Here is a 17340-nt window from a genome sequence, read left to right on the forward strand (position 1 = left end):
CTACCCAAAAAATTTAAATATTAGTAATGCGTTCCTACCATATCTGCAGATGGAAATCAGGCTATGGCACAATTAACAGTTGTTTTATTGCTTTTTTATGTTTTATCAGAAGTCGCAATTTTTTTCATGTTCAGTGGTCTCTTTCCTCTCAAGCAAGGGTCACATCGCCCTCGGCAATGCGCCTTCAAGCAACCACTTCCATTGAAAAGTCTATGTACAACATTTCACTGATTGACTTGGGACTTGGATCTGGTCGCGACGTCTGGATGATGTCCCTTTTCATTGATGGAAGTACCAACTATTTGAAAATTGATCATGGAGGAGAAATTAACAATTGCACTTTGTGAAACCAAGTCTTTCATATATTGGAATAAAGCTGTGAAAGAAAAATTCTGGAGCATGATTTGCAAGATTTGCACCGCTTCCACATTGTGCATTAAGCCTCTTTCAACTGTAGGTACATGTGCTAGTATCAGGTAGCAACAGTCCAATGCCAACACTATATGCTAAACGTGCATTCAAGAATGTAGGTGTTGCGCGTTTAGAACATTTAGGGCATTTTTGAACGAGCGTCACATGCTTGGTGTGAACGTAGCATCAGACTAAACTGTTTACTACAGAAACTCTATATTACTAAGTCAACTTCTACTGGAGGATTTCACCAAATATTCTATTTAGAGGGCGTTTTCCTCTCCACTATCACTTTTTGCTTTTCACTTCAGGGATTGAATAGAAAATTCTCCCATGTAAACCGTTAGTTAATTATGTAAGTTGTTATTATACAATTAGGACAAGCTGGTTTCATTAGAACAGATTAGATTGCAGCTGTGATAATTATCAAAGGTCAGTTTAATGTTTTACATTTTGTGCAGTGCCTTGAGATGACCAAAGTTGTATCAAGGGACCATTGAATTATATTAATGTAATGAAATTAAACAAAATATTTGTCTCAGAAAGGTCATTCAAGATTTAGAGTAAATGTTTCATAATAGAAAGTCTACTTTCCTTCCATTTATATGATCAAAACATACAGCGGATAAACAACCTAGATTGTATACCATAGAAAATTGTTTTATAGTGATAAAGTTAGATGTTAGAGACTTATGGTTTCACGATGTAACCAGAGAAAAATCAGTTTCTGGTTCTTTAAATGTTCTGTCAGCTTGAATCAGCATCGCGATGAAGATGGCAGACCTGACAGTTGTTTACAAGACAATCTGAGACATCTGAACAAGGTCCAGACTCAAAGACAGATTAAAAAAAAAGAATAAATGGGGGAACATTAGCTGGGATGACTGCAGCGTTTAGAGGATTTTAAAAATAAACTTTAAGAGTTTGGTAGAGATTCACAATGAAAGAAATTTTTACCTAGACCAGAGATGGAATAAACTGGGCTGCCGCTCCGTGTTACACAGTCATTGTTTTGGTTTAAAGAGCAGTTTTATTTATAATAAAAACCAGTGTGTCAAGGTTGGAAAGAATATCAAACTGGCTAAAAATCCAGGTTGCTGAAGTTTACAAGTAAAGCCTTCAAGTAAACAGAAGCTTTGGGAAGCATGTCAACCACTACTGTCAATAAAAGGTCACAGAAAGGTTTTAAAAACAGGTTTCTCCTGCAAAGTTTTACAAATACGCAGGAATTCAGCAACCGTTATTAACCTCAGCAGATTCAAAAATTGCGTGCCCCAATGGGTCTAAAAAAATGGGTCCAAGACACTGGCGTGTCTGTGACATGTCAAGGAAAACTGTCACAGTGTGTGAACATGACAGGAAGTTGACACAGGTGTGCGTGAATATGTCAGGAAGTTGACACAGGTGTGTGTAAACATGTCAGGAAGTTGACACAAGTGTGTGTGAACATGTCAAAAAGCTGACACAGGCGTGTGTGAACATGTCAGGAAATTGACACAGGTGTGTGTGAACATGACAGGAAGTTGACACAGGTGTGTGTGAACATGACAGGAAGTTGACACAGGTGTGTGTGAACATGTCAGGAAGCTGACACAGGTGTGTGTGAACATGTCAGGACGTTGACACAGGTGTGTGTGAATATGTCAGAAAGTTGACACAGGTATGTGTGAACATGTCAGGAAGCTGACACAAGTGTGTGAACATGACAGGAAGCTGACACAGTTGTGTGTGAACATGTCAGGAAGTTGACACAGGTGTGCGTGAATATGTCAGGAAGTTGACACAGATGTGTGTAAACATGTCAGGAAGTTGGCACAAGTGTGTGTGAACATGTCAAGAAGCTGACACAGGCGTACGTGAACATGACAGGAAGCTGAAACAGGTGTGTGTGAACATGTCAGGAAGCTGAAACAGGTGTGTGTGAACATGTCAGGACGTTGACACAGGTGTGTGTGAAAATGTCAGAAAGTTGACACAGGTATGTGTGAACATGTAAGGAAGCTGACACAAGTGTGTGAACATGACAGGAAATTGACACAGTTGTGTGTGAACATGTCAGGAAGTTGACACAGGTGTGTGTGAACATGTCAGGAAGCTGAAACAGGTGTGTGTGAACATGTCAGGACGTTGACACAGGTGTGTGTGAACATGTCAGGATGTTGACACAGGTGTGTGTGAAAATGTCAGAAAGTTGACACAGGTATGTGTGAACATGTAAGGAAGCTGACACAAGTGTGTGAACATGACAGGAAATTGACACAGTTGTGTGTGAACATGTCAGGAAGTTGACACAGGTGTGTGTGAACATGTCAGGAAGTTGACACAGGTGTGTGTGAACATTTCAGGAAGCTGACACAGTCGTGTGTGAACATTTCAGAAAGCTGACACAAGTTTGTGTGAAATGTCAAAAGACTGACACAGGTGTGTCTGAATATGTCATAAAGTTGACACAGGTGTGCGTGAACATGTCAGAAAACTGACACAGGCGTGTGGGAACATGTCAGAATACTGACACAGGTGTGTGTGAACATGTCAAAGAAAGTTGATACAGGTGTGTGAGTGTGTGTGTGTATAGGTGTGTGTGTGTGAATGTGCTTAAATTTTTGACACAGACAGCTTTTACAGGTATGCATGAACATGATAAGGGAAGCCTGTAGCTGAGTTTGTGAAAATTGAAAAGACTAATGACACATGGCCAAGCATGTATCTAAAAAATAGTTGAGAATAGTAAATATGATTATTCACTGGTGTATGTCAATGTGTCAAAGAAACCGGACACAACGGTGGTCCTGAAGTGCAAATCACACCAACAAATCACTTGACACAAAACACATTAAAGATCAAAACAACACTTAAATAAATAAATAGTAATAAAAAAAACAACATTTCAGAAATCATTACAAAGTAATAAAAAATAAACAAACTAAAACGGCAACGTTTTAGAAAACAAACGTAATTTTCAATAAAAATGAAATGTTAAATACAAAACACATTAATAAACAGGAAAAAGTAGGAACTACAGGACATCGCTGATAAGATAATGACGTTTCATTTTTTAAGTTGACATTGAGTTTTTTTCGAATGCGTTTTCAATGTCCTAATACTAACAAATGTTTTATGATCTGTATGGAGCATATCCAGTATTGCTTCATGCAAAATACCTTGAATGAAGGTTGAAATCAGTGATGTCCCATAGTACTTAACCTTTCTGGATTTCTATTGACTAACTACCCATTCCCATGTTCAAGTGAACATGGAAAGATATCTGATAACCTTTCATTTTGATTTCCGGAAGAAGAAAAATTCCCAACAACTTTTTTTCATTTCAGTTTTTGGAATGTTTTTATTTCTTAAATGTAATGTTGTTTTTTACTGTATTTTTTGCTTTGCATTTTTAATTGTTGTATTGATCTTTAATGTGTTTTTGCATTGAGTGATCTGTTGGTGTGGTTTGTTCATCTGGGCCACTTTATGACACAGGTGTGTGAACTTTTAAGAAAGCGTATTTATCTGCCGCTTTGTCTTTTGCCTTGTATTCATTTTGTGACAATTATTGTTAATAATTTATTTTACAGTGTGTGGCAAACAAGTATACCACTATGCATAATCTGCTCAGCTCTCCTGTAGCAGTCTTATAAGTGTGGGTATAATCTCAGGTTAAACTCAGGTCAACCAAAAAAACAAGAATGACGGCGAGAAAACACAGACTCTTTAAGTTATGAAGATCAGCCTTAAACACCCTTTCTGCTAGTCCTTGGCCCCTTTTGCTCTCCAACCCTGTTACCTTACCTTTATTCATTGTTATTCTCCCGGCTCGTCCAATAGGATCTTTTCCTCCATATAATTAATCTTCTCCCCTGTTTTACATTTCGCTGTTATCTTTTTCTCTTTCCTCCAGGCTGCATCACAGAAAATCTGCTTCAACTCCCAAATTTTCCTGTGGCCATTTGCTGTTCTGTGTCCCCTTGGCAGCCAGACTCAGGTGTAGATCCAGTTTATGTTTCCCTTTGATGAATATTAGTGGCTTTCACAGTGAGAAGTCCATATCATATTGCCAGACCAGAAGACGTTAAAAGGATTTGACAGATTAAAAAGGAAACTTGAGACATTTCAGACCATGGAGTTCATATTATTTTTACAGACTGCAACACTGTCATGCGGCTATGACAGCTGCTCATTGGGGGCTATCTGTGTTAACACTGATGACACACACAAAACGTGAGTTTGCATGACAGTGAAAAGACCATGTTACTGCTATGTCATTAGGACAGATCCTCTTCTGATGCTTAATGCCACGAAGAACAAGGTCTTTTTTCCCAGAATTATGTAGATTGCTACCCCTCCCCCACCAAGGAAATAGTTTTAATGGAGAACATCAGTTATACAAAAGAGAAATATAAACACAATGTTGCAGTAAGTTGACCAAATGTCTGAAAACGTTTTCACCACAGAAGTGTTCAAAAAACACAAATGGGACACAAATGGGAGTGTAAAGCTACGTTCACTCCGCCCTCAGCAACGTACGTTCATGCTGCCACTTCCAATGACAAGTTTTTCCTGACACAACCCTGTATTTTATCTGGGGACCGGCACAGTGGGACCCAGACTTGGGCCCCCCTGTGGCTAAACAGTTAGGCAGTGGCGTGACGGGTCTTGGCCAAGAACCCAAGCTGGATGAAGCTCATCGAGCCCCCTGGAAATCAAACTCTGATATCCCATGGGCCAGTCCTGCAGATAACCAACTGATCTGTGCAGCCCCCCTTTTGCTTTATTAAATTATCTGCAATTATTGTAAAGAATAAAGGAGACTACTTCACAGATTTAGTCTATTCCCGGGTTATTTTTAGAATATGACTCCCAGGGTAAACAAGGGAACACTTAAAGACAAAAATGTGAGTTTGACAAAAACGTGAGTGGGATAAAAAACACGAATGTGACATTAACGTAATGGTGAGACACAAGCATGACTGTGACACACAACCAAAGAGTCACGTAGACGTCAGTCTCTAGAGTTTTTCTAAAGAAACGTCATCAGTCAGCAGATGAACACTAAAGATTGTTTTTGAGCAGCCAAGCCCACACCAAGATCGCTTGACCCAATGGAGGGGCCGAAGCTGAGAGCCCCCCTTCCTTCCCTCCCTCCTCCTCATTACATTCAGACACAGTTTTGACAGGAGGAGGTGACACTAACCAGCTTCCAGCACAGATTTCTGTAAACACACACACATATGCACGTCAGTCACGTGCCCCATGTCATCATGGGGAAAACAACACAACTGCAGCTTCAAGGTGAGTCCATGCACATCATCATCACAGCCGCTCCTATAAGGTGCGTGCACATATGCATGCACGTATGCAGACACGTGTGTGCTAATGGCATAAACAGCGTAAACAGCAGGAAAACATCATATCTACACATACATATGACCATGGTCCATCAGCGCACACGCATGTAAACACAACGCTCCTGCCACAGCTTTCCACCCACTCAAAACATAGTATCCTTCGGACTTCATTCCATCCATCCATTCATCCTTCCATCCTCCTTTCATCTACTTCACCTTCTATAAATCCATCCCCATGTCCATCATTCGATTCCATTCATCCATCCTCCCATCCTTTCCTATGGATCTCCTCCCTCTATCCTTACCTTGCAGCAGGCTCTGGAGGTTGAGCTGCGCCTGCTGGTGCAGCTCCTCGACACAGTCCGGCCTGCTCCACGAGCCGAACACGTTCACGCTCTGTTGCCATGGCAACCTGAATTGGGCCGTGCTGCTGCCTCCACTGCCACTGCTGCTGTGGTTTGCATCGCCTTGGCTACTGCTGCTGCCGCCGCCGCGCCTGCCGCTCTCTGCCTCCAAACTGCTGCTGGCTGCGAGAGGAGGAGGAGGAAGAGGAAAGGGAGAGAGCGGGAATAAATGTGGAGAGGAAGTGATGGATTAAGAGAAGAAGTGAAATGATTATTGAAATATGTAAATGAAAAGCAGGAAAGGAAGAAGAGAACAAACAAACAAGAAGACAGAGTGATCAAATGAATAAACAGGAGAAGTATGAAAAGGTGAAAGCAAAAAACAGAATATACGGAAAATGAAAGCAAATTTAAGGAAAATAGGAGATGTGGAAGAGAAGGGGAAGAGGGGAGAGAAAAAGACATGTAAATAAAAATGGATGAATTAGCATAACTAATACCCAGAGATGTAGTTTACGTAACACTGTGTTGTCAGGAAGAACAAGGGCCGAGGAAGGAAGGAAGGAAAGCAGGAAAGAAGGAGGAAAAGGTGGGAGGGAAAAGGGAGGGAAGGATGGATTGAGGGGTAGAGGATAAAAAAATGTAGTTTTAAAAGGGGAAGAGAGGTAAAGAGCAGAACTGCAGAGTAATCAGAGGGAAGCACTTGATTAGCCAAGAAAAGGAAGAAGAGGGAGGAGATAGAAAGGGAGGGGGAGGAGAAGACTGGATTAGGGCGGGGATAAATTAGAGGGGGAGGCAAATGAAATATGCAGGGAAGAGAACAGTAGACTGTTGTCAGAAAAGACGTATCATGTGATTGAAGCAAAGAAGAGAGTAAAAGCAGAAATAACCCCACTTCAGGATCTTTTAACTCGGAAAAGGAACTCATTGCTGCTGCTTTACAGTGAGGTCACTGATTGGCTGTACAGTTTATCTGTTTTTCCCCTTAAAAAGACTTGTGAGAAAATAATTGAATGATTTGCTCCTCAGCTAAACATCCACAAGAGAAGAAATACTCATTTGTGATCTTTAACCATCCAAGAACCAACATCTGCTCCCACACAGGCTTGCACAAACCTTCTAAACCCCTCCTGGATCAAAGCACACTTTAAAGCAAAAGAAAGTGCTGGCTGAGATCTCCAGAGTCAAAGCACCTGAGTCTGTGATGAAACACACAGAGACTGAGAAGAACAGTGTCCCAGTTGATTCAAAATAAACAATATGTGAATCATGACGATATTTTACCTAAAAGTCTACAAACTTCTTTTAAGAAAGTCTGCTAAAGGGTTTAAAGTACAACGATAAAACATCAGCTTCACTCTAATGAAATGAAAAAACTCATTTTCAAATGTATTTGTTGCTTTGACTTGTCCATCCATCTCCTTAATTCACTGCATCCCTTTTGGGGTCGGGCAAAGACAGGGTACACCCTAAACAAGTAGGTCTGTTGCAGGGCCACACAATCACACCCAGGGGCAATTTATAGTCATCAATTACCCCATAAAGGATGTTTTTGAACTGGGGAGGAAGCCAGAGTGCCAGAAGAAAACCCAGGCGTGTGAAAAGAGAGGACACGGAAACTTCACACAAAAAGGTCCCAGCTGGGATTTGAACCCTTGTGAGGCAGAAGTGATAACCACTGTGCCACAGTGGAGTCCTACTTTGACTTGTAGAACATAAAACAAACAATTGTGATTGTTTTTCTGCATCATGTTGGTGATGGGTTCTGTTTAAGATGAACATAAAGTGCTTTGACTCCCATGAGTGCTGACCCTGTTGACCCAGTTAAGCTGCGGTTCATCTAGAAACAACGCTGCTCAAGTTCTGACAAAAACTTGAAACCGTGCTTGGTTTCAAGTGTCTTCATGGTTTTGAACCAAAGTACATTACCAAGACTGGGTTGGCATCTCTGGATCTGCCCTAAGTTGGCTCAAGTCGTATCTAGAAGACAGGAAATACTTGTGACTTGTGTCTCAGACTACATGGCCTTGACTTGTGGTGTGCCCCAGGGATCGATCCTGGGACCCCTTCTGTTCAACCTCTACATGCTGCCACTAGGGCAGTTAATACGCAGTAACAACATATCTTATCACAACTATGCAGATGATACTCAGATCTATGTGTCACTGACAACAGGTGAATATGGGCCGGTGGATTCACTCAGCCACTGCCTCCAACAGATCAGTGCGTGGATGCAGAACAACTTTCTCCAGCTAAACTCAAACAAGACCGAAGTTATTATTTTTGGCCCACAGAAACAAAGAGAAAGTGTCAGCAGCTACCTTCATTCTCTGTCTCTTAAACCCTCAAATCAAGTCAGAAATCTAGGGGTAATCATGGACTCTGACCTGAACTTTAACAGCCATATCAAGTCAGTAACATCAGCGGCATTTTACCATCTGAAAAACATTGCCAAAATTAAAAACATAGTGTCAAAGCCAGACCTGGAGATACTTATTCATGCATTTGTCTCCAGTAGGTTAAACTACTGTAACGGCCTGCTCGCCGGCCTCTCCAAACAAGCTGTAAAACAGCTTCAGTACATCCAGAATGCTGCTGCTCGAGTCCTGACCAAAACCAGGAAGTATGATCACATTAGTCCTGTCCTCAGGTCTCTGCACTGGCTCCCTGTACCTCAAAGAATAGACTTCAAAGCAGCTCTGCTTGGGGCCGGCCTCCTGTTGATTCCCAGAGTCAGAACTAAACAAGGGGAATCAGCGTTTCAATATTCTGCAGCTAAAATCTGGAACAGCCTCCCTGAAGTCGTAAGACAGGCGTCTTCTGTGTTCATGTTCAAATCTAGACTTAAAACATTTCTGTTTAGCCGTGTATATGACTGAAAGGTCCTATCTGCACTTTTCTTTCCTTTCCTTCCTTTCTTTTTAAATCAATTTTCAAATTTTTTCTTTTATTTTAAAGTAAACTTTACGTTGATTATTTCTATGATGTATTGTGATTTTAATGCATTTTTCTGTTTTGTGAAGCACCTTGAATTACTTTGTGTTGTACGAATTGTGCTATACAAATAAACTTGCCTTGCCTCTCCTTGCCTATTACTGACATGTTGGTCCTTAATAAATCTGAAAGTGTTCAAGTCCAGAAAGGAAGAAAGTCCAGAATGGTTGGGAGTCCAACCCCTCTCCAGGGATTAAGTTTCAACCCAGGCTGTGGGTGGAGGTGAGCCCGACTATATCTACCCGGTACCTCTTGACCTCCCACACAAGTTCAGGCTGCAGTGGCTCAGGTGGTAGAGCAGGTCGTCCAATAACCGCAGGGTCAGTGGCTCAATCCCCGCTCCCCCCAGCCAGCCGTCATTGTGTTCTTGGGCAAGACACTTCACCCTCCCTGCCTCCAGTGCGGCTCCACTGGTGTGTGAATGTGCATGAATCTCCTGATGATGAGGGGCCATAGGTGCAAACTGGCCACGCCTCTGTCAGTCTGCCCCAGGGCAGCTGAGGCTACGTCAGTAGTTACCATCACCAAGTATGAATGAGGAGTGAATGAATAATGGATACATTGTAAGCGCTTTGAGCAACAAGAAAAAGCACAGATAAATCTAATCTATTATTATTATTATGTGAGACCGAGTGAATGTGGCGTCACCCATAGAAAATGTATTACTTTTATCCATCCATTTTCTAAAACCATTTTACCCCTTACAGGGACACGGGGCTGCCAGAGCCTGAATCGTTCAGTGTTGGGCAAAGCCGGCTGCTGTCGTTACCAACTCATTAGAACTCAGTCGTCTGCCTTTATTTGCAGACCTTATCTGCTCGAAGACAAAGTTTTCTCATGTGTGTTTGTGTGCAAGTTTCAAGTGCATGCACTAGAAGTATGTTTGTATACAGACAACACACAATTATAAATCTACCTGGAAAGAATCACGAGGAGATGCTTGCTGCCAGAGTGTAGTTAAAAAACAACAACATTAATTTCCACCTGTAGTTCCTGGACAGATTGTTGCATTACTGATAGCAAAGATTGTTGTTTGTGATAAGTAGACCAGTCAATAAACAACAGATACAGCTAGCTGTCAAACAGTGAGAGTCAATCTGCCAACATTAAACTGAATTCATGCCAACATCCAACCTTTTACTAACACACACATGCACACAATATCACTCACTCTGTCAGGAGTCCAATATTAACATACACACACCGTTTTAGGTACATAGCTGGAGGTGAAAGTAGATTTTTCTTTTTGCCGGTACTATAAAAAGTTTCATCAACATACATTTTTTAATTGCAGTAAATGCAGATTAGGGGTGTAATAATTTTTTTTTAACTTGTCGTGTCCAACAGCTGAGCATACAGATGAAAGCGCACGCGTTCAGTACAAACACTTACGTGTTGACCAGTCAGGTGCGATTGAAAAGAAAAAAAGAGAGGTTGAAATAAAGTTTTTTTTTTTTAAAAGAGCTCCCATAAAGGAGTTGGTTCTTGTCTTTCACTCCAAACAACAGCTCTAAAAGAGCTGTTTCATATGCGACCGACGCATAACTATTGTTTAGGCAAGCGACAGAATTAGCAATAACGTGAGAGGAGAGAGGGACGTAGATCACATTTTGTGGACACTATAAACCACAGAGACGCTAAAATGATGAGATAAAGTGCTGCCTGGTTCACAGTTTTAGCGGCATCAGCCTGCAGCTGCTTTATACAAAAGCAGCTGATCTTCTGGCCAGTACGGCTTACCTCCGCCAGATCTTATACCGGTACACAGTACCGGACCGTTGAGCTCTGCATATAGCAACATGTTTCCACACTCACAATCTGAGTGTATGTGTTTGTGGGAACATACAGTTTTTTGTGTACATGTGTATTTTTGTGTGCATATTTTTGGATTATGAGCCTGCACATACACTACCTTACCAAAAGTATTGGCTCACCTTGAGTCACATGAAGTGAAGTGCCATCCCATTCCTAACCCATAGAGTTCAATATGATGTCAGTCCACCTTTTGCAGCTATTACAACTTCAGCTCTTCTGGGAAGACTGTCCACAAGGTTGAGGGGTGTGTTTTAGGAATTTTGGACCATTCTTTCAAAAGCGCATTGGTGAGGTAACACACTCATGTTGGTGGAGAAGGCCTGGCTCTCAGTCTTCGCTTTAATTCATCCCAAAGGTGTTCTATCGGGTTCAGGACTTGCTTTGTGCATTGGTGTACAAGGGGCCTACTCCAAACTGTTCCCATACGGTTGAGAGCAGGGAATTGTCCAAAATGTGTTGGTATCCTGAAGCCAAGCCCAAGTCCTGAAAATAAACCCTACACCATAATTCCTCCTTCATCAAATGTCACTTTTACCACAATGCAGTCTGAACTCTACTGTTCTCCTGCAACCTCCAAACCCGGACTCCTCTATCAGATTGCCAGATGGAAAAGTGTGATTCATCGCTCCGGAGAAGGTGTCTCCACTGCTCTAGAGTCCAGTGGCAGCGTGCTTTACACCACTGCACCCGAAGCATGGCATTGCACTTGGTGATGTGTGGTTTGGAGGCAGCTGCTCAGCATTGGAAACTCATTCCACGAAGCTCTCTGTGTTCTGTACTTGGGCTAATCTGAAGGTCACATGAAGTTTGGAGCTGTGTAGCAAACTAATTGTGCAGAAAGTCGATTATGACACCTGATTCTGATCATTTGGATGGGCGAGCGAATACTTTTGGTAATATAGTGTATGTGTGTGTTCAGCATTCACAATTAAGTAGTCTCAGGACAAAAAGTAAAGGTCTTGTATGTGTGTGTAGGTGTGTGTAGGTGTGTGTGTGTGTGTGTGTGTGTGAGTGTGTGTGTGTGTGGGTGTGTGTGTGTGTGTGTCATACAAAAGTGTCATACAAGTATACACTCATTTATTAGCAATGAGCTGTAAATTGGCGGGAGAGTACGTAAGCAGATGGACGATAGGAAGGGAGTGGGCTTAATCTGTGTCAGGGGTGAATTTCTAATGAACTCCTGCCACTCTGCAGAAACTATGTCTTAGACAACAACAATCTAAAACATCTTTTTTGCTAAAAACAGCATAATCATTATCAAAATACCACTGTAAATGCTTTAGAACTAGATGATCGGAGTGGGACTATGTTTTATCAATTGTTCCTGTAACTGTCAGTCTCTCTGCCTCTGTTCTGTGAAAAATCCTCCAAAACTTGTGGACCCCACTCACATTACAATACCCTCTCTCTATGGATGCCAACATTCACCACTTCCTTTCACACAAAAATAACATCCTGCTGTCATCAACAACACTTTTACAGTCACTTCTGTCATGAGGTTTTCTGGTATACCCAAGCTGACTGCACAGGAGGGATCAGCATATGTGCATCACTTAAGTCATGTCTTTTCTTCTGTTCCAGCTCAGCAAGAGCCCCCACACATCCATTTTTAAATCCACCTGGAGCAAAACTGGTAACTCCCAAACCTGCTGAAGCTTTGTGGAGGGTACCAGTGTCATCCTGCAGGTGAATATGGTTTTGATCTGAAAAACCCCATCCAACAGCTGAGCCAAAGAATACACTGCTCTTCTCAGTGTAAACATAACTCCCAGCAGCCGCTGCTGTTTGTTCTCACATAAACGCTTTCCTAACTCTGTCACTCTTCAGCCTTTTGCCATGACTCTTGCTGTGATCTGTTCTTTTTTCACATTTGCTTTACTTTAAGGTCAACCCAGATCCTACAGTTCTACTGGAGCACAGTGTTTAACTGGGGACAGAGACGATGCTCAAACAGGAAACGGGACAATCTTCTACTTCTATACCCAACTTGTTCTCTTCAAGCCTCTTTTAGAGTCTGAGCAGATTGAGGCTGATAAAAAAGGGCCATACATAATTGATGAAACCAGAGTATTTGAACAATTCCTTTCCAGTGATGAATGTTGGCTGTGGACACCAAACACACCAGAATAAGCTGTAGTGTTGCTCACAATGTGATCTATGTCTATTCTGGATATGCATCATCCAGGCCCGAACCCAGTTTGATCACTCTCAGGGATGCTGATGCACTGGTGCTGACATTTAAACTTGCTTTGACTGCTTTGACTGGCTTGTTTATTGCTCGCCATTGATATGGCGAGCAATAAACGTCACCCAGTGGGGGTCCTTGGGCAAGACCCTTAATGCTATTGCCTTCCACCATGAATGATCCCGATGATGGTCAGAGGGACCGTAGCCGCGAACTGGCAGCGGCGCCGCGTCTGGAAAAGCGCAGATAAATCCAATGCATTATTATTATTATCTGAATGGATTGACGTAATGAACATGATTTAACCGTCTTCTCTTGGTCTTTCCCACTTGTTCGAAAGAAATTCAACCTGTAGAAAATTTTCAATCTTGATTCTCGCCATTAGGAAACAGAACGAAAACACTCGTCCCACTAAAAATAAAACCATCCTGCAGGCTCAGCTCTGTTTTGTGCCTGATATATCACCTAAGTTCCTAGATTGATTTTATACACCTGTGGCCAGGTCACATGATTAGGACTCCTGATTCTGATCGTTTGGATGAGTGAGCCAACACTTTTGGTAATATATAATGTATGTCTGTGCATATAAAAGTGCGTCATTTTGTGTGCGTGACAAAGTGTATGTGTATGTCCATTTATGTGTCTGCACATACTGAATATGTGTGTGCACATTAATATGTGTTAGGTAATCACGATGTCTCAGCTCAGGCAAAAAAAACTGTGGTCAAATCAGAAAAGGAATCGAACAAGTAAAGATTTTTTACTAAAGCTTTTGTTAAGTTTGACTCCACAAAAGCAGTTTCTGAAAAAGTCAAAGAGTGGTTTGTTCTTGAAGCAAACAGACTTGTGGAGAGTCCCTAAACAAAACTGAAACTTCAGGAACTTGTTGTCAACACATTAGCCCACTTACTGATGTCAGAAGAAACTGCAGTAGAGAAAAGCCTTTAAACCAGAACCTCAAACCATCTCAGCAAAAAAAAGGTCAAGGTTTCAGCTTTTTGCGAGGTCCACACTGCACCAGCAGGGGGCGAAGTGACCTCTGCAGGAAGAAAACAGTCGTCTGAAGAAACAGATGAAAGCTCAAACAATAATGGGTGTAGAGGCAGAGAAAAAACTACAAGTGAAAAGACGTACGTCACCCAGCTGTCTGCCTCTTGGCACACACTCACTGAATGCTCACAGCAGTAGCCTCTATCTACCTCCCTCATCCAGGTCTGTCATCCCCATCATCTGTGCAGCAGAATATCAAAGAGAAAACGCATTAAGAAGAAGCTTTGAATCCAGATCCTAATGACTGCAACAGGTAGATCACCACAGGTAACCACAGATTACACACAGGTGTGCTGTTCTCGAATCTGATTTTTGAAATCTTTTGACTTAGGTGACACAGCCCATAAAAGACCCCCCCCCCCACACACACACACACACACACACACACATCCCCCTTTATAGCCTCAAAGTACTGCCTATAAATCTGGACTTATCTTTTAAGGTTAGGAACACTTTATATGGGTGCTTTGTTTTCATGACTGTTATCTATAACCATAGTTCTGACCGAGATGTGATGTAGTTTTATCAGAATGGCTGGTCTGTTGTCATCCCTGCCCAACAGGGGGCAGTCTAACCACCTGATCTGCAGTCAGGTTTGGGAGCGACACTATTTGAGTCAAGCCTTGATGGTCACGCTTGTAGAACGTGGCGAAGGTGGGAGGGTTAACCCCCCCAAAGCACTTGAGGGCATAAATGGGCATCGTGAAATATGGTGCAAACCATTTACTCCTGGGGGGGGAAACTGTCTCAATAGTAAACAACAAGGACATCTCTCACATCACATCTACCACATCTCCCCACTGAAAAGATCCTACTATTGGAAAAAGACAGGAAACCACTGAAAACCAGAGGATGCAGGTCACACCACGGTTCAGATTCCCAGCATAACATCACAGAGGACATGACATCAGCTCAGTGTTCAGTAAATGCATGTCTGCAAGAAATCAAGCCTTTATCACATGAGGGAGCTGTTAACAGTTCTCTGTGATCTTGTTTCTTCATATGTTTGCAGCCCAGATGCACCAGAATTCACAGTAATCCTGATTATACGCATACAGATCATAAGATAAACTGAGGTCTGCATGTTTTCAGAGGAGATCCAAGAATCAAACTGTTCCTGCTGATTGAAATATAATATGGATGCTACAACAATTTGTTGCATACATTTGATTAAAATAAACACATTAAGACACCAAAAAGGACCTAACAGCTGTTAAAGCAGCTCTGTGCAACTTTATTTGTGAAAATCACCAAAGACCAACACTGAGTTTCACAGAACACAAAGATGAGGAGGAGTGATATTATTCGATTCTACATCAATAACAGACTGACTGTCAGCTTTACCTCTCTAAGCTCTGCAGCTTTACACTCACCTCTGCAGCTAAACCCGGAACTGAACTTGGGCTTGCAGCTGAGGGTGTGACGCTAAATGCCATCAAAGAGCTAAATGCCTTGAAAGACGGGGCTGAAAATGCCCCCCTCCCCATAAAAACAACAGCTCCTCCCACTCAGATAAGCAAACAAACAGACGGTTCTTCCTCCAACCCACACAGCACTAACATCCTGGCTCCAGTTCCTCCAGTTTTTCAAGTCTTACCAGTTTTGGCCCAGAAAACTTCCATGTTGGCGCTCCTGAACTAATTCCACTAGCGACGCTCAGCTCTCAGAGGAGGGGGGGTGTCAGCCGGCTGGTGTGAACCCTGTGACTCGCTCATGCTTCGCATGTGAGCACGTCAGCCAGCAAATATGAGAGAAGCCAGAAGACCTGCAGCGGGAGGACACTCTGACCATGTGAGAAAAGCAGGAAACGTCTGCACTGACTCCTGTGGCCCCCACCTTCCATGTTTAGTACGCTCTTTCTCTCCCTCCATCCCACCCCCTACCCTCCATCTCTCAGCACTGAGGAATCATCAAAGTGTTTGAGATGTTAGTCACAGCAGAACAGAGGAGGGACTTCCAGAAGACTTTTTCCTCATGTCAGCACTTTGTGCACAGCAATCCCCCCCCCCCCCCCCACTCCCTACCCCCCTCTATTGACAACAATGCGGGAAGGGAGGGCCATGCCAGTTTATGTGGGGGCAAAGGAAAAAAGTTTTCACATGGAACAGCACCAACCGTGGAAACATGGATCCACGCCTCTCCAGGGCAAGTGGTCTGATTTCTGCTTTGGTAGACAGATGTGTCCTCAAGCACAGCACCAAAACCAAAGACTCATAGGAAAGGGTTAACTACACAGAAAAATACAGATTTTACTGTCATTTTACCAAAACGTAACATTTAAAACTTTGGAGTAAAAAAAAAAAGTTTCTTGTCTCCGTTTCTTTGATGAAAACACGACAGATGTGACCTTTTAGGAGTTCTTCCAGGGTTTCAAACAAAAAACTTAATGTCAAATGTTTAATAAATAATTTAAAAACTTTCAGACTTAAACCAAATTCTAGAAGCCGTAAATCTAACATTTGTTCCATTGGTCTTAAAACAATTTTCCCATCTTTATCCTCTGGTAAATTTAAAAGTTGAGCATCTTGAACAGTCCACTTCAAAGATGAAGGGTTGTGAAGTCTGAAGATCTTTCAGTAAGGTGTCAATGGAAGATCTGCTGACACAATCCTCTTCAACAAGATCATTCCAGCTGCTAAAATTCAACTTTAAAATGAATTTTTCTTAATTTCCTTTTTTTTCATTCCAGCATGTTAATCAGGAGTAATTATTTGTCTTAAGCAGACTTTGAAACGTTTAGCTTTCATCTGGATCATTTGTGTTTAAAATAAGGGGGACATGGACATGGATCATCTGCGTCATGCATGTCTATAGGAAAAGGCCTTTATGGTCAGGCTGGGGGGCGGAGACTGTGCATCTGTGTTTATCTGCTTCCTACTGGTTTCCTTCTCAACAACCATCTCCACCCTTAGGGTTGACAGGATGACTCTGGCTTTCATGAGAATGCTCAGTGCAGGCCTGGATTCAGGCACCACTATGGGGTGCAGGTAGAATATTGGGGGGGGACCCTAAAATGCTCAGAAAACCCTGCTTTGATCATATCAGGTTGTCTATCCATAAATCTATCTTCACCTTTTATCTGTTTGTCGTACAAGTCTTCTGTTGAATGCTCTTCCTGACACCACCTTCTGCATTTACCAGGCTTGCGACCAGCACAAGCAAAACGCTGGTTTTGTCTTTTATTCAGTTTTTCTTG

At 42.2% G+C, this 17340-nt stretch overlaps 1 protein-coding gene across 3 annotated transcripts in view; it reads right to left on the reverse strand.

Moving 5' to 3' along the window:
* Positions 1-17340, reverse strand: part of nhsl2 (NHS like 2) — an 81424-nt gene that overhangs the window by 31468 nt on the left and 32616 nt on the right. For 2 of the 3 annotated variants that reach the window (XM_011487666.3, XM_011487667.3), the window contains exon 2: positions 6062-6283. In XM_011487666.3, coding sequence (XP_011485968.1) covers positions 6062-6283 — 222 coding nt within the window. Of the gene's footprint in view, positions 1-6061; positions 6284-15741; positions 16014-17340 lie in introns of those variants that run through there. The other variant, XM_011487668.3, reaches the window with a different exon arrangement.

This window comes from Oryzias latipes, chromosome 18 (assembly GCF_002234675.1).
Source record: "Oryzias latipes chromosome 18, ASM223467v1".
NCBI classification, from domain to species: domain Eukaryota; kingdom Metazoa; phylum Chordata; class Actinopteri; order Beloniformes; family Adrianichthyidae; genus Oryzias; species Oryzias latipes.